Source organism: Apis laboriosa, unplaced genomic scaffold, assembly GCF_014066325.1.
Source record: "Apis laboriosa isolate Shangri-la unplaced genomic scaffold, ASM1406632v1 scaffold69_cov144, whole genome shotgun sequence".
Lineage (NCBI taxonomy): Eukaryota > Metazoa > Arthropoda > Insecta > Hymenoptera > Apidae > Apis > Apis laboriosa.
Window position 1 is genome coordinate 3,907,967 of NW_025224165.1, and position 22,151 is coordinate 3,930,117.

General features: G+C 33.9%; 1 protein-coding gene across 1 annotated transcript in view; it reads left to right on the forward strand.

Moving 5' to 3' along the window:
- The window catches only part of LOC122719055 (titin-like), a gene marked incomplete at its 3' end in the record, with an annotated part of 177,849 nt that overhangs the window by 8,260 nt on the left and 147,438 nt on the right, over positions 1–22,151 (forward strand). Inside the window, exons 11-18 of the mRNA XM_043944582.1 lie at positions 217–408; positions 578–798; positions 5,000–5,531; positions 6,090–6,271; positions 6,386–6,539; positions 6,657–6,882; positions 7,318–7,565; positions 12,466–12,663. Coding sequence (XP_043800517.1) covers positions 217–408; positions 578–798; positions 5,000–5,531; positions 6,090–6,271; positions 6,386–6,539; positions 6,657–6,882; positions 7,318–7,565; positions 12,466–12,663 — 1,953 coding nt within the window. The remainder of the gene's footprint in view (positions 1–216; positions 409–577; positions 799–4,999; positions 5,532–6,089; positions 6,272–6,385; positions 6,540–6,656; positions 6,883–7,317; positions 7,566–12,465; positions 12,664–22,151) is intronic.

Consider the following 22,151-nt stretch of genomic DNA (forward strand, 5'->3'; position numbering starts at 1 on the left):
AATTTATTTAAATAATAGAATCAATCGAATTGAATTAAAATTATGCATTTACAATATCACATCTCGAAAAACACACAAACCATTATTAGATTCTCAGATCGATGAATTTTTATCAGGTATGAAATTTATTTTACAAAATAAACAATTGTAAAAAATTGTACGAATTGATTAAATTAAAATTATGTACTCATCTTTGCGAACATAATGATATTCCAGGGAACGTACGACTATGGTTGTCAATTGGTGAATGGTGCACGAGTGTTGAGGTTATCGTGCAGGCTGCCACTGGAAAGTAACGCGAGTCTGTTCTCAAGGCTGAGACAAGCTTGGAAACGGCTTCGATCCGTTGGCCAGGAACAATTAACGAGACTGAGAGTGTGCGCCGTTTTCCATAGAAGCGTCGAAGATGTACGCACGGTGACCGTCATTTAGAAATTTAATCCTCCAAAACATTAAATTTTCATCACGAATCCATTATACACAAGCTTCTTGTTTTCACAATTTTTTAAAATTCTAGAATCTATTTCCATCCCATCCTCCAATTTTATTCTTCTTCTTCTTCTTCTTCTTTTTCAAGCATTGTTCCAAGTTGCACGACTTAATAGAGACCGTGGTATCTCTGCGTCGCTCGTTGAGGCTCGAGGATCTAGCAGCTGAGGCGAGAGCCAAGGCAGAAATAAGGAACATCCTGGGCAATCGCGAAAAGCTCCTCCTCGAAGTCGGTCGAATGGTGAGGCTTGGTCGTCTGTTGAGGACACGCCTGAAGGAGCCACTATGTCATCAACGGCAAGTACGACAGCGATTATTTCGAAAGAGGATAAAAAAGAATCAGTAAATCAATAAAAATTGTATTGTAATTGATCGATCATATCGTTTTGGAATTGTTTATTTATAAATCAACGTGACAATAATATTTTTTATAATATATATATATAAGCGAATTTGATCGATTCTATTGGACTTTGAAATCAGTATAGTCAGTTAAACATTAGGAGATAACCCCATTAGGTGTTGTAAATGTTTATGAATACAAATATAACCAGCAATTTCATAGACAACTCCCTCTTCATAGACAAACTTTTGTATACATTACTGTATACAAAAACGGAATCATTGCCATAATGTTTAGGCGATGGCATCCACACACATGTGGACTCAATTCGAAAAGGATAATTCTCACTTTTATATACAATATTATCTATTTATAAAATTCAAAGTTCCATCATCGACCAATCAACTACAAGTTTGTGTTTACCTGGATTCCCTGATACAGAGTGATTTTCTTCCAATGGAGTCAAAGTTATCGATTTTCTTGTAAAAAATTATTATTAAACAATAATTCTCTAGTTTCTGTTAAAAAATGTCAAAACATAATAACCTCATACTATACACTCCATCGTTGAGGAAATCAGAATTTTTATAATCCACTTTTTATCGAACCCACTTCTGGCAAGGTTTCCCGCTTCCAAGCTTCCTCTAGCGCGTCCTTGGCGTTTCCTCCGCCATTATATCTGGTGCAATCGGGCAATAAAACAGCGCGCACCTCGGTCGGGCACCGCAAGAGCAGGATAAGAGTTCGAGACGGAGTTGTCGAGAGAAAGATCGAGAGTAATATAAGAGGCGAGGAGGGCACTGTAACGTGGACGGCCACCTCCGTTTTTAACGGAGGCGGTGTGTCAGTCCATGGCTGCACGTCGACCAGATACCTACACCTTGATATCGGCTGCATGTAAGTCAGTTTCGAAATACGATATAAACGCGGCCCTGCTCTCGATCTTGTTGTTCCTAGAACCGTGTACCAATTCGATCGAGACTCGATTCCAAGTCGATCGTTGTGAAACGAATCGAAATTAATTGATAAAAATTTTTCCCTTTTTTCCAACTAATCTCGCGCCAACAACGTTACACTTTTCGATTGTGAGATTAAATAATAATTGTGAGATGGGATAATTCGATTGACACGTTAAAAAAAAATCTAAGAGATTCGATGATCTTGATTTTCGATACGTTGTAAAACGAGAAAAGAAAATCCAAAATGGCTGATGGCACGCTGATGCATCCGTTTTTCTGGCCGCGAACGTGTAAATAATTGTGGCGCCCAGTTGGAGGAATCCGACGAGCGAGCCACGAAGAAATAATAAGCGAAGAAAATAAATATCTATTATTATTAATTTCTGAAACGTTTTGATATAACGAATGAATGTACACGCAAGAAGAAAACCATAGATAGAGAAACATCTTTTTCGTTTATTATATACTTTATTCATTGTGTCAAAATTATCGTATTTAATAAGAAAAAGATTAAATTTCAAAGAATCAATCTTTCTTCCATTATTTCATCGAAATTTTATAAATATGCAATTCATTCGAGCTTCACCCACATGTTAAATATGGGTCAGTTGCGTGTGCAGATACGTAGATACGAATACGTCCTATTTTCACCCACACGAGGACTTGTGGTCAGGGCCAAGAAATTGTAACTCGTACGTTTCGTTTCGAATATTCGCGCACGAGAATTCGTTTCTAGATCTTCAAAAGAGGATAGATTCCGAAGATTTCTGGAAAAGAAATGCAATCGTCCGGCATCCTGCCAAAGCAAATAAATCTCGTAGACCAAAACGTTCCCTTATTTCCCTCCACCTTTTCTTACTTAATAAACTGTTTGTTGAAAATTGTTATCGGGAAGGGCGACGTTCCAACGTTTCTCCAACGTTTCTCCAATGTTTCTCGGTTCGCTCACGTGCGCGGCTCAACAGACATTGTCAGTGAAACGCGGTTGGCCGCGGTCCACGAACTTCGAAATGTTGATCGGTTCGATCGGTCGAACCTCGATTTCCGCTCGTTATTTTTGGATCTTCGAAATACTGTTTCGCGTAATTTTCATTTTCGTAAGGATTATCGATCATTTTCTTGAATCCATATGTTTTTTTTTTGATTTGTTATTTTAAAGGGCCAGGAAAATTTTTATTCGATTACATCCTTTCGATGTACTAATTTTAAAGGAAATTTGGAATTACTGTCTTCCCTAAAGTTTCTTTTCCTTATTTCATTTAGGAGTAAGAAATTAAGATTGAAATAAAAATTACTTCATTTTTTAAATGTCGATATGTTTCTTCTTCATTATTTAATATTCCTTGACACGTTAATGTATTAAATTTTTGCATAAATTGAAAGAAAAGTTACGTATGATGCATCTTTCATGAACTAAATATTTTACAAGATATGTCTTTTTCAATTTATTTTGAATAAAGATTATTGAATAAAAATATACAGAAAGCATATAATATGAAAAATATCCAAACTATAATATCCATCACAACATCATTTTGAGATAAAAATATAATTCTAGTACAATCTAAACAAGGGATTAAAAATATATTTTTCTCCATTAGTTTATAAATTTCAATTGGATTTTCTTTAAAACTCTGTCGCAATATATTGTGCATCAAATTATATATTTCACCGTTTTGTTCGTGAAAAAGAAGGCAAAGTGGCTCTTCTACCCTATAATTTAACGATTAAATTGATTCGAAATTGGTTCGACGCGTGTGGCAAAGATTGAAAATACCGGTTAAAAGTGACGCTTCGCAGATTCGCCGGCTCTTGGTTCACCGAAATTAGAACTTCGCCCCACATTGAAGCCACCATCTGGTCTTCGACCATTCGTCGCGGCGCTGTCACTGTCGATTACGTAATTCCTTAGAAATTTTGACGTTTTCTCCACGCTAATTTTGCCGATGCATTAGGATCGATATTGTGCATCGATGCATCGCGAATAAGAAATTTGGCACCGATTGCATTCTCTTATTGCGACCAAGCGAAACGAGATTGATTGGTATATTGATATGGAGTCGCGCATATTTTGTTGACTATTTGTTTGTTTGTATTACGTAATTGGATTAGAGAATTGGAGATGATGTATTATTTAGTAAAAAGTTGAATTAATTTTAAAATTTAGAGAGGAAATTTTCGTTTTAGTTTCTTATTTGTTATGATATATATGTAACAATCTAATCTAAATAATATTTATTTGAACATTTTTGATTGAAAATTATATTGGTAATTATTTGTAATTTATTAAAATCAAATTATTCACTCTTTTTTCTTTTTTTTAGAAAAATGAATAAAAGTGAATAGGTTTTATTCTATACTGTATGCTGATGGCTATAATTCGTAGCAGGCGATCTTGGTTCAAGTTTTAGATTGAGTTAAGAAAAGAAACACGGTCGTAAAATGGTACTTTTAACAGGCTGTTAAAAGTATTGTTTTGAAGCAAAAGAGAGAGATGTTGTATTAACTTTCTAACATATCAGTTTTATTTTTGCTTTTAATATTATTTCTCGCTCGATGTATTTCCAACATAAGTTCAATATAAATATCAAATCCATCCCTTATATGCATTTCTGTAAAGACATAACATAAACATAACATAACATAAACAAAGTTAAAAATAACAGATAAATTCTCAATATTCTATCAACTTAATCCATTTGCCTTCGCGTCTCTTTAAATACAAAAAAAAAAAAAAGAAAATATAGAAAGTCATCATAACATGACGATATCTTATCGTATATGCTTCATTTTAGAAGTTTCAGAATATTTTATACACAATACACTCCAAGATAAGATTTATAAAGATTACAAAATTGTTATAACATCACATATTTTCCTTCAATCTATTACAACCCATATCCTAATTTTCAAAATACAAAAAAGATTTATTACGTTTCAATATAATAATTCTTCCTCTGTAATTATCATAATAATATCTAATATTTCACACACATTGTAATACCTATAAACTCATTTGATTAATCCTATATAATAATGACGAAGAAAACATTGTCAACGAAAGAAGAAAAACGATACAACAAGGATTGATGATGGCCTACACTCCCCACACTCGAATCTTTCTTTCACAGAGTTTATGTGCCAGTAAAAGTTCGGTCTTAGTAAAAGTTTATTAATAGCCTGAACGAGGAACATTTATTTTTTCTAGAATGTCCGAAGCCGAGGATGCCTCCTCGGGCAAAGGCAGTAACCTGACAGCGGTGGAGGCGATCTCGGCGAGGTTGGCGGAAGTAACCCGTCTCGCCGAGAAGTTGGACGCGAAACTTTGCGAGGCTGGTGCCAGGACTCGTCCAGTCCCAATGTCATCGTCCGCCGTCTCCTCCACCTCCTCCCTCCTCTTGTCCTCGAACGCGCCCCCCACTTCCGCTTCGAGTCAAATCCCCACGATTTCGGCTGTCACAACTTCGTCGATCGGGATCACCGCACCGTTGATCAGCTCCTCGACGGTGCAACTTCAGCCCAAATGCGTGTCCACGATACTCTCCTCCTCTGTGACGAGCAACGAGAACGTTGGCACGACCACCAAAGATTCGGCGCAGAGTGTGAACGGCACGGGTGTTGGTGGTGAAAAGGTGGAGAGCAAGGTAGAGGATGAGGGGAAGGCTGGCACAGGGGAAGAGAGTAGGCAGGATGATTTGGGTGGGATGAATGATGAGAAGTTGAAGGGAGAAGTCGCGGAGGTGAGTGAAATTTAATTATTATCATAGAGAGATACTTTTTATTTCCTTCCTTTTTGAAATTTATTTTATGTAAAGATGTTGGGTTGTTAAGAATCAATTTAGCATAGTATAGCAAGTATTAAAAATGAATCAAGAAGTTATTAATAACGATCGATTCTAATTGCGATAGTTTAATCTTGTCGATCAATATTAATAGTCTTAATTAATTAATTAATTAATTCGGTCTGCAATAACTTGAGTTTGATTATTTGATTATATAAATTTCATAGATACATATATTTACAATTATTTTTATAGTAATTGTAAAAAGTAAAAAGTAGAGAAATGAAAAAGACAATGAATTAAATACAAAATATTATGCGTCTTGATGATAATCTAAAGATCAAGATGTAAATATAAAATAATAGCTTACAATTTATGTAATGAAAACTAAAGGAAGAAAAAAAAAGGAGATAAATATTTTCTGCTTCATCTATGTTTAAAATATTAGACGATATTCTACGATGTTTATATGCAATATCTTATGCAATAATGTATTTATAATTGATTTGGGTGCAGGACGTGATCGAAAAGTCATTCGACGATAATCTAGCCGAAGATTCGAACATGGACGAATACGTAACTGCGACCGAATGTTCAATCACTCCGACAGTTCGTTCGAGGAGCGAATCTTTCGTTACGTCTCCAGAATGGGAAGATCTCGTTGCTCCAACATCCGTGACACATAGTTGCGATACTGGGTGAGAAACGTGTCATTGTAAAACGCGAGTTGATTAAATTTAATAATTCAATTTTATTGATTATTGCAATTTTCAATTCTTTTTTCTTTTTTTTTTTTTTCTTAATTTACAAAGGTGGAACATCGAAGAGACTAAACTCAAACGGACGGAAGCTTCGGGAACAGAGAAAATCGACGCTTCGATGGATATTCCGAAACCGGAAGTCGAGGAGACAGAGAACGAGGGAAAACAGAGTGAGAAGCTCGTGTCGATGGAAAAAAGAGTAGAAGTGTGTAGTAAAGAATGTGCAGATTAATTATGCAGTGATATGAGTTTTGGCGCATTGAATTTTGTTTTTTTTTTTTTTTTTTTTTTTAATGCGTTGTTTTATCTTTCGTCGATTCAGGAGAAATCCGGGAAGATAGTGAAGGAAGTTACGGAAACGACGACTTTACGAGTGTCTCACGATACTCGTTTAGATATTGCGTCTTACAAGGTGATATCCAACACCACGCAAGATCATCGAGAAAACGTAGATGTTAAGGAAATCAAGGATCTCGAACGCATCGTGTTGCCGGATGTCCACGAGAAAACGAATGGATCGCACTACGAGATGGATTCCGTTAGCAAATGTGAGATATTTCGATAATTTCTTTATCAATTAAGAACAATAATTTTAATGTATATTGTGAATTATTTTATTATCCTGTTCTTTAACACGAATATCTTAAAACAAATTTTTGTACACGATTTAAGGATTTTCCAAATTAAAGTCTCTTAATCTTTTAAATTTGTTGATTTCAATCTTTTGTATAATTTCTAAAATTGATGTTTTCTCTTGGTATTTACTGCAATATTATATTATAAAAAAATTATTGCAATATTATATTATAATCATTAAAAAATAATTTAGTCTTTACAGTAATGTTCAAAATTGTTTACATTATTCAATTTTAATTTTGGAATTTTAATGATCCAATTGGATTTGAAAATCTCTTGATGAAAAGACAAATTATTTAAGTGATATTATAATTATTTATAATAACAAATACTTTATTGTTCAACAGCGGAATCGTACAGTCGCAGAGACGAATTATCCACGAAAACAGACGACACCGAACGCGTGGTAAAATTCGCGAAGATCTGCGAAATAAATCAAGAATCGCGCACGATCCCTGTCGACACGTCGGCGAAGGATATCGCTCTGTCCTTGAAGGAATACAGACGACGCCACGAGGACAGTGGGATCGAGATGTCGCCGACGAAGAAAGACGAAAACCTCGAGGGCCAAGATTTCCTCGAAGCGGCGAGGAAGGTGAGTTCGATCGAGGCTATCTCGATAAATGGCGATCGAAGGAACGGATATTGCAACAGTAATTGTAACCACGAAGCTGCATGCTTCGATCGTTTTTCCATGCAACAGAATCTTATCGAGCTTAACAGTGTCAATGACAATCGTTGTTTGCCATTACCTAACGCAAGCTAGTTGTGTTTTTCTATGTGTTTTATGTGTTTCTATGTTTTGGATTTTTCTTTTTTTTACGTATGTTTCGTGCAACTTGGTTTGATCGATTTTCCTTTTTTTTTTTTTTTTTTATAAAAGAATGAACGAATACGTTGTAATATCTTTTATTATGAAAATATACATTACTCTGTAATTGTTTTTACCAATTAATTATAGTCTGATTAGTTTATACGTGATATTTTATCATTTGTTAAATGTTGTTAAGCGTAATCTATAAAGATAAGTAATATTGTATGCATAATCAAAAATATCCCCAAGTATAAAAACATTCCTATAATGATATTAATAACGAACCAAAAATTACTTTCGAATACGTATACACGATTTTTACTTTGTTATACGAGATAACAAATATATTTGTTATTATCATAAACTTGTTATTTTAACTCATTCGCAATTAATACTAGAAAATCAAAATTTCTTAGGCTAAAGTGTGTATAACCATTATAACAAACATTGCGTGCATGGCTTACGTTTGTAAATAAAGCGTTACCCAAGAGTCAGGAAACATGTATTTTATACCCTAACATAAAGGAAACTCGTCGTATTTCAAAGGAACGAAAATTATCGACAATTAGAACGAGCGATTCTTATTATCGCATTGATGTTTTTTCGAATGTAGCGGGTCACGGGTAATCGGCTTCCTCTTCGCGCATGATCGGCGGTACTCGGTCGCGTTCGTGCGCGTTCGACAACGCGCATGCGCGGCAAATCACTTGGGCGGCATTCGAAACGGGATGATCCGTCAGTCTTAAGTCGACTGGCTTCTACGACCGATCGACCGGTGATGTGACACGATTGTGACATGTGTCACGCGAGTGTTGTTGCTGCTGCGGTTTACGTTGTGGCTGTCATTGCTTGAACGTGGGTCGATTTAGGTGATTGCCCGATAATTAATCAGATAAAATAGCATAAGAGAATCTTTCATACTTTTCGAAACTTATTCGTATCCCATATATACGTCTTTTTTTGTTATCGTAGATATCAATTTTTATATAAATCACGTAGAATAGATCGAGACTCGTATTAATTAACGAAGTAGAATTTATTTTTTATCCCACGAATCGTAGTATCCCATTTTCTCTCCAGTATTATTCGCTTTGAATGGATTTTTTTTTATACTCGAGAGCAACAACATTGCCCAAAACCCGTCCAATTTGTCACGATTTTCCCTCGACCTCGATTTCATCCTGTCCTTGGACGTATGCTGCTCACGAGCTCGTCTTACCTTGAAAACGTTGATCGTAATATCATCTTCCTTTCGTAACCCATCTCAAAATCAATTCTCATCTCGTTCGAAATAAATTCCTTCTCCTATCTCGAAAAAAAGCTCGGCCATAATCTGTATCGTAATCGTCTTTGCACTTTTACCCGACTTAAAAAAAACAAAAAAAAAAAAAAAAAAAGAAAAAAAGAAAAACATCGAAAGAAAAGGAAAGGAAAGAGAATAATATACATAATATATAATACGTAACTACCGTAACTACCGTTCTCCACTCGTTAATCTCTCGAGCAGCACTTTGACTGCTCGGTTGCCAGATAACGCGTAATTAGCCTGACATAACGCCACCGATAATACCATAAACAGCAACAATGGCATCGCGCATTGTTACACGGAGGTGGCGGATGAAGGGGGGTACGCGCGATTTCCGGGGGGGGTCCACGAAATCCGCGAACCGTGGAATCACGATTCTAACCTGACTGTACACGCGCGATCTCGCTTAATTTCTCGTCTCCTCTTTTTCCACCAGGGATCGTCTCCGATCCCCGTGGGTCGCGGTGTGGCGAACCTCACCGTTCGGAGAACGCCACCAGTCAGTCCGGTTTTATCCTACCATTCGTTCGTCCGTGTCGGTGACGTCACCTTACAAAGATACCTATGAGGCATAAACACATTGACGTTCGATCGAAACGTGGTGTACTATACGCTCCTTGCTTTTTAATCCAAGAAACGCGTTTCAATCGTGAACGCCACGGTGATTAGTGGCGCGCCTCTAATAATCGATGGTGATGAACCGGAGAGGTTCCTCCGGTTCTTGGTTTTTGGACGGAGTTTATTTTTTCTTTTTTTTTTTTTTTCTTTTTTTTTTTAAAGATGTTAATGTAGTTTGTTGGCATGAGTAACGGATATATTTAACTATTAGATCAGAATCGAAAACGGATCGCAACGATGTAGTTACGATAATGGGGTACTATAATGGTTTTATCAATCGTTTCAGTTTTGATTCTTTTGGATGGAAGATTGATTTCTGGATGGATCGATCGTTAGATTTATTTTTATTTTGAGAGAAGTTGGAGTTAATTTTAGGAATTACACTTGTTTTTATTGAGTTTCGTTTGATAGGTAAATAGGAGAATATGAACATAAATTTGAAGTAGAGATATTTATGGAAGAATTGTAAGGAAAAATGTTTCTTTCGAACAAAGTTTTCTTTCAGGATATTGAAATCTTGAAACTCGAGAGACATTTATTTTTGAATATCCAAGGAAATTAGAAAAATCTTGAATAGAGTATTTCATATTAAAAATAAAAGAATTTCAAGATTTATTTAAAAGTCTCGATTGTTTAAACGTACAATCATTTGTGTTTCCCACATTTAAATAATGAATAAAGGCATTCATTTTAAAATAGCAGAATTTCAAAATATTTTCAAAATTCTGAATCTTCGTGCATCGAGGAAGACTTCTTCTTAACAATAAGTTAAAAATTTTCTGAACGAAGGTATTCATTTTAAACTAGAAAAATTGAAATAATTCCTTCAAAAACTCTTAATCTCCATTATAAATCTTAAAATAAAATCAATAAATTCAAAGATTCATGAATAAATCCATTCATTTGTCAAACTTTCATTTCAATACTAAAAATAAATTAAAATATTTCTAAATGGAAGTATTCATCTTAAGGACAAAAGAATTTCGTATCTCTTCTAAATCCTTCAATTTTTTCCAATTTAAAATCACAATTTCTTCACCTCCCATTTCAAAAACCGAATACAAAAGCAAAAATGAAAGATTTCAAATTGTTTTTTGAATCAAATAATATTTCAACAATCAAATATTTCCTTAAATAAAGATATTCGTCTGGAAAAGAAAGCTTTCGATTATTTCAAAAAATTTCTTCCATCATCAAAACTCGATTCTCGATGATCTCTCAATGTCGTCCTTTCGAATCCATAGAATCGAATCGCCCAAACGATTTTTTCCTCTCCGAATATTCGAGAGATAACTCGAGTCGGCGTGAACCGACTCGATACTTTCTTGGTGCGTTTGGCGAATCGCCAAAAATAACGTTAATCAGAGGAGAACGTAAACGATTCGCCGATCGCGAAAAGGAAAGGAAGATGGGGGACGAGTTCGATCTCGGTCTCGAAACGTTTTCCGCGTGATAAAGGCGGCCTCTCAACGGAATGCGGAACGTTGATCAAAATTAATTCGGTGGTGGATGGACGCTTTGGCTATTAAACCTTCTCCCGCTCCTTTTGCATATCCATCCGACCGTTTGGAGACAGGCCAATCGAATTCCGTGTTTTCGCTGAAATACTGCCGGTCGAATTCCCCTGCCACGAACTTTGATATATCTCAAAGGTAGAAAGTCGGAACTGCGATTCGTGGGTGTAAAATGTCTGCCCTCTTTGTGTAACGTAATACGCCGGGGAGTAGTTTTAAAGAGATAAAGGAAATTTTTTGTTCCATTTTAAATTTTATCTCTGTCTGTTTATTCTTCGTGCTCGACGATAATGTTTTTAGAATTTAGTTGGACAAGAGGGATATAAATATATATATAGAGAGAAAGGAGAGATTATTATTAAGTTTGTTTTCTGCTTTCAAAGTTAGCAGATTGGTTATGTAGTTGACATATTGCGAGAAATGGAGAGAAATTGATATCGTATGTCATTACAGCGAATTAACAATTTATTAATGTTATAATGGCGGGTTGAGTTACGTAAGTAACTTGTCCTGCTCGAGTCGATAATGTAACGTTTGTAGGGTTAGAGAATTGGATTTGATGTATTAAATGAAACCTAAATTTTCAGATGTTTGAATATTTTCGAAATTTCATATTTTAAATATTCCATACATTTCTTATTTGAATATATATTCAAAAATATTTTGTTTAATATCTTTTCAAAATTATGAAAGTAATTTCGAGTTTTTTTACATTTTTATATATATCACATGCTTGAAAAAAATTTCGATATACATCCATACAATCTATACACAAAGTTTAATATTTTTTCAGTTGTAATTCAAAGAAAGAAAAATTCATTCGAGACGATTCTAAAGAATAAATATTAATAAATTGTGACACATAATTACTTCGAATTCTACGAAACATCAATGATGAAAGTTTCATTTATAAGATCATCTCTTTGCTATAAAAATCTCAATAGATACGAGTCTATAAATCGAACATAAAATAGTTTGCATCGTCGTAAGCTTTAATCGCTATTCTCTCTAAAATTAACGATCTCGACAAAAATTGTAGAGTTATATAAAAAGAAAAGGTTCGATTTTAATTGTCCAAACATTTAAAAAATTAACTCATCCCTTCAAATCTTGCTTTGTTAATCCTCTTCGTCCGTTTTATTCTCCCCACCGTCGATACGATTAAAGTGACGGAAAAGAACGAAAGTCGATCACCGAATCGATCCACACCGATATCTCGAACGATTTTGTTTTGCCGCGAAAGAGAAGAGTTGCGAGAATGGTAGACGGGCACGACTCGATGGAAACGGCGGAGAATAGCGAGGGTCCTCGTGAGAAGGAATCACGAACAATGGTGGAGAGCAACGAGGATGGAACCCAACAAACCACCAGCCCGACCACCACCATAAGCACCATAGCAGTGCAGAGCGGTGAAACGCGTCTGGTGATCGCTCTACTTCAAGTAAGGGGCATCGTACCTTATCGTACACGACTAATGTATTAATGTCTCTCCACGATTTTTTCTAAAAAAAATCTCTCTTCTTGGAATATTTTTAAATAGAGAATTAATACCACCTAACAATCTATTTGCTTGTTAATCTTTCTTTCTTTTTTTTTTTCTGTAATATTTTTGGATTCGTTTCATTTATATATCATTACGATTTCGAAAATTTGTAGAAAAGATTGTATGTAATTTAAGATTTTGGAAATGGATCCAAAAATATTAGGTTTTATTTTTATGGGTTTTTTGGTTGATTTGGCTGATTTTTATGTAGAATAGTTTTATGTACTTTTTGCTAGATTAATTATTTGGGTGTTATTTGTTGTTGTCTGAAATTGGATGAAACACGGACATTTTAAAGATTGGATTTCAATGTGTTTTATTTTCAAGATAGATTAGCAGTAATTTTTATAATATAGTATAATATTAAACAAGAAAGTCATAAAAAAAGTGAATATAAAAGTAAACTCATATTTCATTGGAAGTTTTATTATACATTTCGAAAAAAGAAACAAACGATAAACATATCTTATCATTTTCTTTATCCTAAGATTTAGATTCTTATATATAATTTTTATCTAAAATAAAAATTATCCCTCGTAATATATAATTGAATTATTTTAAATAGTTTATTATTTTTATTTTTAATTTAAAAAAAATTTATATAAATTGTTTTATACAAGTAATTCTCAAACTTAACACATTTGAACGCGAATAGATAATGAATAATTTCTATAATCAATTACATATATTATTATAATATATAGGCTTTATCTCAATCTCGAATGAATCATAAAGACAGAATATACCATTATACCAGTGATACGATACATTGTGATTTTCTGCACGTACCCTCATTACGTTATGCGAAACAGAAAACGCAATTTTGATAAAGATACGTCTGCACTTGCGTATCATGGTATCATATCACATGGTTAAGTATCGTCAAGTGTACACGTTGCATGGTGATGAGTCGTTGTCCATCAAAAGTGCGAAAATATGGTAATGAAATCCGTTCACCAGTTTCGTCAGATTTTGATCATCACGTCGAAGAAATAAATAGGTGTATTCCAAGTGAACCAGATCGAACGAAAATTTATCGCTTTACTCTGCTATTTCTGTTTAATTTCGGTTATAAAATCCATCCATAAATTCGTGATTAGATATAGTTCCTGTCCAATTATAATTACAGATAATTATAGATAAACACAGTCTTTGTTCAATGTTATACAATGAATATATTTTTAAGAAAATTTAAATTTTATTAACGATTTATATTTTTCTTCTTCTTTTGGAAATAGATGAAAATTGACAAGCCTTGTTTTTTTTTTTTTTGATATTTAATTTAATCTGTTTTCAAATAATTGGGATAGAATTATATGAATAATCGATAACAATTGTAGATTTATCTTTAAGGTTGATGTCTTTTGTTATTTATTCGTATTCTGTATCAGTGTTCAATAAATAAAATTAGAATCTAATCTCTTGCATATCTTTAGGTATCGTGTATTAATGCAATGACTCATAATTTTATTGATCATTGCGTATTATCTGTATATGAAAATAGAAAATATTCTTTTCGCGATAGAAATAAACGATTAAGAAGACAATGCAACATTTTCCATTTAAAATAACTTATTGTTAGTATTGGATATCATTCCTTTGATAGATGATGATAAAAAATGAAGGATCAATTCTGTATCAAATTTAGATATACATATACAATGGAATATAATGCCTGATAATGTAATGATGATTCACGATTTAATTTTCGTAAAGGCAATTAAACAATCTATTCTAAGTCTATTCTCCCTTCTATGATTGTTATCTTAATATTCCATTTTAAGTATTCTCCAAGCACATTTTATCTTCATCGATGTGTGTATCGTACTTTAAAACCACTTGAAATATGATATTAAATATACTTCCATATTAATATTCGAAAAATGTTATAAAACAAACATTTTATAAAGAAAATATATACAACTATAAATATTATCAACATATTATTAATATAAATTAATCGATTTCTTATATTTATGATTTTTTAAATATTCGTTTATTTTTTAAACGAGTATAGTTTCAGTTCAATATTGATATTTAATTTCATCAATTTTTAATATCTTTCTTTTAAAACATTTCTTCCAAAACATTACATTTAGATAATATAATAATAAGATTTATATATATTAAATATATTAATCACATTTAGATAATTTAGATATATAAATCCTCAAAATCTGAATACCTAACCTCCAAAATTCTTTTTAAATCATTTCACAATTATTACTCATTACTATTGCAAAATGCAACTCGAAATGATTGCCAGAAAAGGAATCCCTACATTTCATCCCCCTCGAATCGACACGAAACCCATCAAACTCTCCTGATCGGGACGCCATTTTCCTCATTGACATTATTTGCGAAAGACACGCGTCATCATATCAGCCGTCGAAAGGGACGATCTTCCCGTTCGATCGCGATCTATTCAGGTATATAAGGGGGAAGAAAGACGTGGCCGGTCACACGCGTCCATGATCTATGGCGTTAGATATTTCGGGAGCCCGTAGTCCATAGCTATTTCCGAGTCCTCTCGAAACCGTGAGCGTTTTAGGCATCCCATCGAGCAAAACGAGCTCTTGGAAACCCCGCGAGGGATAAATTTAACCGCTACGGTTCCTACCCTTCGTGAAATCGCGCCGCCATACCGTGAAGCGTGGCTCGAACGTGGTCTCGTCTTCGTTACGCCACCGAAAATAATTGCCGTTTCGCGCGAGAGAACTCTCTCTCTCTCGACCAACAGTGTATCGCTCGTCGAAAGGATTCGTATGGAGAAAACGCACTTGTTGCACGATTATGTAATATTCTCTGGGGGGATTACGATCGAGTACGGTAGGTACTCGAGAGTTGCGTATGCGCGTACTTGCTTCGAGTATTTATAGGCATGGTTACCTTTCTTTTTTTTTTTTTTTTTCTTTTTTTTTGGAGGCACGTTATCGACGTTCAGGAATGGACAGAGATTCGGTTCGAAGGATTTCGTATCGAACAGTGATGGTTAATTTTAATAGGTTTGAAGAGGTTTGTGGAAGGTTTGGAAAGTCGAGGTTTAATCTCTCTGCGTCGACCTGGAACCGGTATCTTTTTTTTTTTGGTGAATTAGATTTGAATTAGGTCTTTCGTTTCTGCTCGGAATAATGATTCGATCTTCTAATTTTAATTATCATATCTGTTTCGAGGCGTACAGAGATTTTAATTTATTCAGAGAAATTTTAAGGAGACGGACAGGTCCAAAACTCGAGTCGAGTTGTAACAGGTTTTCGTCGTATTTATAAAATGAATCTTAATAGTTCATTCTTACGTATTTAAACAAAAATTATACACAAATTGAATATTTATTCTCAAATTTCGTTTCAGTCGATAAAACTGAAAATCATTAAACTCGGCATTAAATTACATTACAATACGGTATCTCGGTGATTTTCGTGTTAGTCACAGCGCTTTCAATGCAAATACGTAGATAAGTTTAACGGCCGTGGCCGTAAAATAAATCGTGAGGGGTGGAGTTGGAGAAAAAAAAAAAAAAAAAAAAAAAAAAAGAAAGAAATTTACATTCGATCGTTATCCAGCTTGTCGCTTGGAGGTATACGAAATATTACCAACAGAATCTGTCTGTCACGCGCACCACCTCCCATCGAGAGGATTTCCTTGGCTCTCGAGATAACTTTGATTCGTGAAACGAACATGTCAGGCATTCGTTTATTCGAATGGTTAGTCTAAGATTATAGCCGAGCAATTTAGCAATTTGTTTCGTGGCGGCTAATTCGCGCCCTCGATAGAGATATTATCTGACGATGGATAAGGGGTGGCTCGCAATGAACGACATCTAAGGAATCTTCTCCCTTTTTTTTCTTCGATTTTTCCTCTTATCTCTTTCATTCGTTGCTCTCTCATCTTTTCTTCATCTTATTTTCCGTTTCTTCATTTTTATCGTTACGTTCTTTTCTTCTTTCATTTTCTTCCTTTTCCTCGTTTCTTCTTTTCTTGTTCTCTTCACTTTTTCGTTTTTTACGTCTTTTTGTCTGAGTTTTCGTCATTTCTCTCCCGTTTCTTCCTTTCTTCTTTTTTTCTTCTCGTTTTTTCATCTCTCTGCATCTTCGCCTTTCATGGATTACAATAAACGATCTTATCGTGAAAACACGTGATAATAGCGGTTCATTGCTTCGCATCACGGTATTATATCACGGTTAAAGTTACATCACGACGTTATCGATTACACGCCTCTCGGAATATTCATTTGCATTTCGAGCCAGAATAGTTCCTCGTGTCGAAATAATGACTCATTGTTTTCACGACTTCGCTCGTTCTTGCGGATTTTGCCGGATTAGTCGTGGATCAGTTAATTACCTTGCTTGGGTAATTTACGAATTGTCGGATAATTATGAAGAGCAATTAGTTGGTCATTGTTTGGATGATCTTGGAATGGTGATTAGCAGGATTGTTAGCATTAATAGTCGATGTTTTATTAACTATTATTCGAAGAAGTATTAAAAAGAAGAAGAAGAAGAAGAAGAGGAAGAGGAAGAGGAAGAAGAAGAAGAAGAAAAAGAAAAAGAAAAAAAAGACAGAATTGTGGAAGAATGGGAAATCGGTGTTACTCATATATATTTTTATGGCGAAGTTAAATACCTACTGTTAATTATATTACCTATTATTATACTTATACAGATAACAGTGTAGTATGACTATGATTTAAGAAGTGTTATAAAGCTATACACTCTTAATTATTGTATTTATTAACTTTTCTCCTCTTTTATAACAGCGTGTCTATTTCGACATAAATCAGCCTTAATTTATAACTTCCTTCCGTTGAGTTGAAGTAATCAACACTTACTTTGACATTTACATTTGTTACATTTATTCTGATTCTTATCAACGTTTCATTTAATTATTTTACAGATATTAATAAATGAAACAATCTTATCATTATTTCATACGATTTATCGTATCAATGATTTATTGTAACATTTTTGTTTTAGAGAAAATAAAAATTCAACGACATACAATGAATATTATTATTTTTAACAAAACTATGATTTCAAAAATACAGCGTATTTCGAAAATAATTGAAAAAATATATAGAATAATTATCAATTGGTACTAATAATTAATACTAATTCCGTATAAAAATTTATTAAAATTTCACAGAAAAAAGAAGATGAAAATATTTATACGATAATCCATTCCTATATTAATTCCGTCAACGAAACTTGTCACATAAAAAAAAAAAAAGGACAGGCGGACAGGTAGGAAGACACGTTTAGTTGGTGGTTGGAGATCGATCCAGGAGGATCTACCGTGGTATGGATCCGCTGTACGTTCTCGTGTAATCTAACAAACCGGTATTATAGGAGACGGCGGGCGTGATCCTTCCTCCGCACCTCTGCCTATATCGTAGCTACGACCTTACGACACTGACTCCTGCCTCCGAAGGGGCCGAAGAAAAAAAGAAAAAGGGAAATAAGGTGGACGGCCCAAAGACGGGACCCCATGGTGGCGGTACAGTCATCTTCAAGTACCGCCTTCGATCTGGGATCGAGATAGAACCTGGGTTCCAACCTCGTGCTGCCGCGCGAGGACGTTGTACCTTTGCCTCTTTTCGATGTTAATTCGTCCCTTACAACCTGATCGTCGAACTCCATTTTATTCATCCATAAATTTCGTTTCCCTCCACGTGAAAACCGAATTTTATCTTAATTAATTTTGGTTCGAGGTTATTCTTCGAAAATATTTCGAATATTTCGAAAAATTGAATTGGATGGTTCGGTATTTTTTTATTTATAAATTAGTATTTTATACGTAGATTAATTATTTCTTGTAAATTGAAGTATTTTAAAAAGGAAGGATTTAGATTAGATAGATGTTGGATTATTTATTTCACGTATAGAAAGTTTTATATAGGGAATTCTAGTTATCCCTAGATTAATTAAAAAAAAAAAAAATTGAAAAATTACTTTTTGGTTGATCTTGAAAAGTAGTATAAGTAATATAAAAATTTGTAAGAAGTGAATATTTATTAACAATGTATAAGAAAAAAATATTCTAGTTACCCCTAGATTCATTCAAGTCACAACAGAATAAATTTTTTAACCTCGAATAATATAAATCTACTATGGACAATGATATCCACATACTCACAACAATTACAATTACAACAAGATCAACGAAAATATTTCAAACTTCAACTTCAAAATTAACAAAGATCCTTCACTTTCACTCGCACGACAAGAATCTTTCTCAATCTTACGAGGAATTCGTGTCACCAGAAGGCTCTCGCTCGATTTCCGGGCCGCTTCTTACCTGAAGGAAGGGAACCGCTTGGATAAAAAAGAGCGTGAACGCGAACGGCAATCACGCAGGCTCGCTCGTCCTAATTTTCTGGCCGCCGAATATGGCCGCGGTCCAGCGCGACTGGTCTTCCATCGTTCCCTCTCGAGAGGACACGCGCGGCTGTACGCGGTACACGCGGCGTGCACGCGTGACTTTGCGAGACCGCGCGCAATCCGACTCGCTGCAAACCCTCACTTTCACTCTGCCCGCCGTGGAATCCGTTTTCATTGTCATCGCCGTCGCGTGGAAACGCGGATGTATGCATATGCACACTTACGTTTCGACGCGCTTGAACACAAAATTCGCGGGGTTCAAGGTTGAGATGGTCGTCCAAGAGTTTCGTTTCTCGAGATCAACAGGGATCAAGATGATTTTGGATAGGATAAATTTATTTAATGGCATCCAGATTTTCCAGGGGAGAAATTTAATGGATATTTCCATGTGAGAAATATGCACGTTTTGTTTAATTATTGAACGGTTGGAATTTCGTGGAATTTGATCATCAAAAACAATTATTGATCTCCTTTTACCGTTAATAATATCGTTAATAATATCTTGTTTTGCACGAGAAGAATAGAAAAGGGGCAAATTATATGTATTATAATAGATCTCTATTTGAGCTCCGCTTATTATAATAACAGGTGGGTGAAGATAAAATCATATACGAGATGAATAGTGATATTGATTATGTCAGATTATAGTGTAGTGTGAGATAGTTGAAGGTTTTGATTTCTATTGATTTGTAATCCTTCGAGTTCTATAGTTCCTTCTTATAATATATATATACACATATGTATTATACTGCCGCATAACACGTGACCCGATTTCTCCATGTCGAGTTACGATCACATTTACCTTATCCTTGTGAATAATTTTTCAACAATTGTAATAATTTATACAGATATCGTTTTATAAATTTTTTTTTAATTTTACAACGAATATTATTTATATAATAATTCGTACGAAAAATTATTTTCTTTGCGTTCATATGATTTTTATACAAGTGTTATACGTATCTTCTTCGTAAATAAAAATATTAAAATTCCTTCTAATTCCATAGAATTCTGTATGCTCTTTCGAAAAATTATATAAAATTGAATATTACTTGAAAATGTTTTTTGATAAAAAATGGAATGGATAAAATTTTGATTTTAATTATAATAATAATGATTTTATAATATTTTAATAATTCATATTTTTCTATATTATAGTATCACATAAATTTAAAGATGGATCCGTTCTTTTAAAGATATGCTATATGACTTAGTATTCAGTATGTCAAATAACGAGTAATTCGATAATACTAGTTTCACTACTGTTTTACGAAGTATAAACTCGAGTAATTCAATATTCCGTCTGATCGCCATATTACTTATTTTTCACGAGAGATATTATTAACTCTTACCTTGACCCGCGTGTATAATAATTAATATCTGAATTACGAAAAACAATTGCAAAAAAATTCTACAAACCTGTAAATGATATAACATTATATTCAAGCGTACGAAAAAGAAAAAAAAAGGAGAGAAAAATTTTGCACACTTATAGACAACAAAAACTATTTTTTCTTTTCCGTTTTAATCAATCTCGCGTCATAAACAACAAATCAGGAAGAAATAAGAAAAGTTTTACGCGCTTTAAACGATAGAAAACAATTTTCTTTTCGAGAAAGAAAGAAAAAATTTACATATTTATAAATAACGATATGCATTCTTTCTTTTCCATTTTTTTTCATAGTCACGTTGAAAAAAAACAAAACTTTCTCATATAATACATATATAAATGATTATATACACATCCTTTCGTTCTTCAAATTATAATTTTACACAAACAAACAATTTTTTCATTTAAATTTTCGCATGTCATTCATTTGTTGCAATAATGAAATAATTGAAAAAAGTAAAATATTTTGATTATTTTATGCAAAAGAAAAAATTCTTTTTGTCTATATTTTTTATCAATAAAATTTAACAAACGAGCTTACTTGAAATTTTAATTTCACTATCGTATACCTTTATTAAAATCCTTTGATTTTCATATTGCAATAACAACATTGAAACAAATGACACGATTTCTCGTTTTTACATATTCAAAGAAAAAAAAAAGAAAATTGACACAATATTTACAACTCGGATCAAAGTCACAACACAAACAACTTCCAAAGAAGATAAGAAGGAACGATAACGCGACATGACAAGAAACAGCTCGTGGACACGTCACAGTGTTAAGTGTTTCCCGCAGAATTTTTTTCGCTCGGTTTTTCGCGCGATCCGAATCGGCCGATATTAAAACTCGTTTTGCGATAGTATCTCGGCAGGGTATCTCGATCGGGCTCCTCGTCGTGGCATGCCAACGCCTTTGGAAGAGAAATTGCGGTGGTTTGCCGAAGAGTTGGTGTTCCATAGTGAACTACCTCCTCTAGCATGCTCCTCTGTTGAAATCTCTCCCATCCGCGTGTGCGTGGATGATGCACAGAGCAAAAGATGTCAAAGATTTATAGATTTTTTCACCGTTTGTTCGTTATCGAAGTAATTTCGAATCGAATATATCGAATTTATTAATATTATTATTGAATAAATCAATTGAAGATTTATTATTAAAGAACGTAGCGTATTGTTCATTATTATTTAGAATAAATGATTAAATTAATTATAGATTTATAAAAATTTTTCTTAATCTATTTTCTTCGGTGTTCCTAAAACAAATTTTGAAAATTTTTCTTTTGTCAAATTGATCAATGGTCTCTTCAAAAATCATCTTCAACATTTTTTTATCTGAAAAAAGATTCGTTCAAGAGAGAAAGAAAGGGAAATAAATTATTTTTAAATTAAATCCATCACGTGATAAACTTTTCTTTCGAAACCTCTTTTTCGTCGAAGAGGACGGCCATTTTGAGAAAAATCGAGAAATGATTTTCAAGGGTCACTTTTGCGCCAACGAGAGATCGCCACGATGATGGATTAGGATCGTTTAGCTTTTAGATAAGGATACCTCGGTTTATTCCTTGCGACTCGAGCAATTTGTTTCGTGGTTTCTCGCGTGAACCAGACGATAAGTGTTCT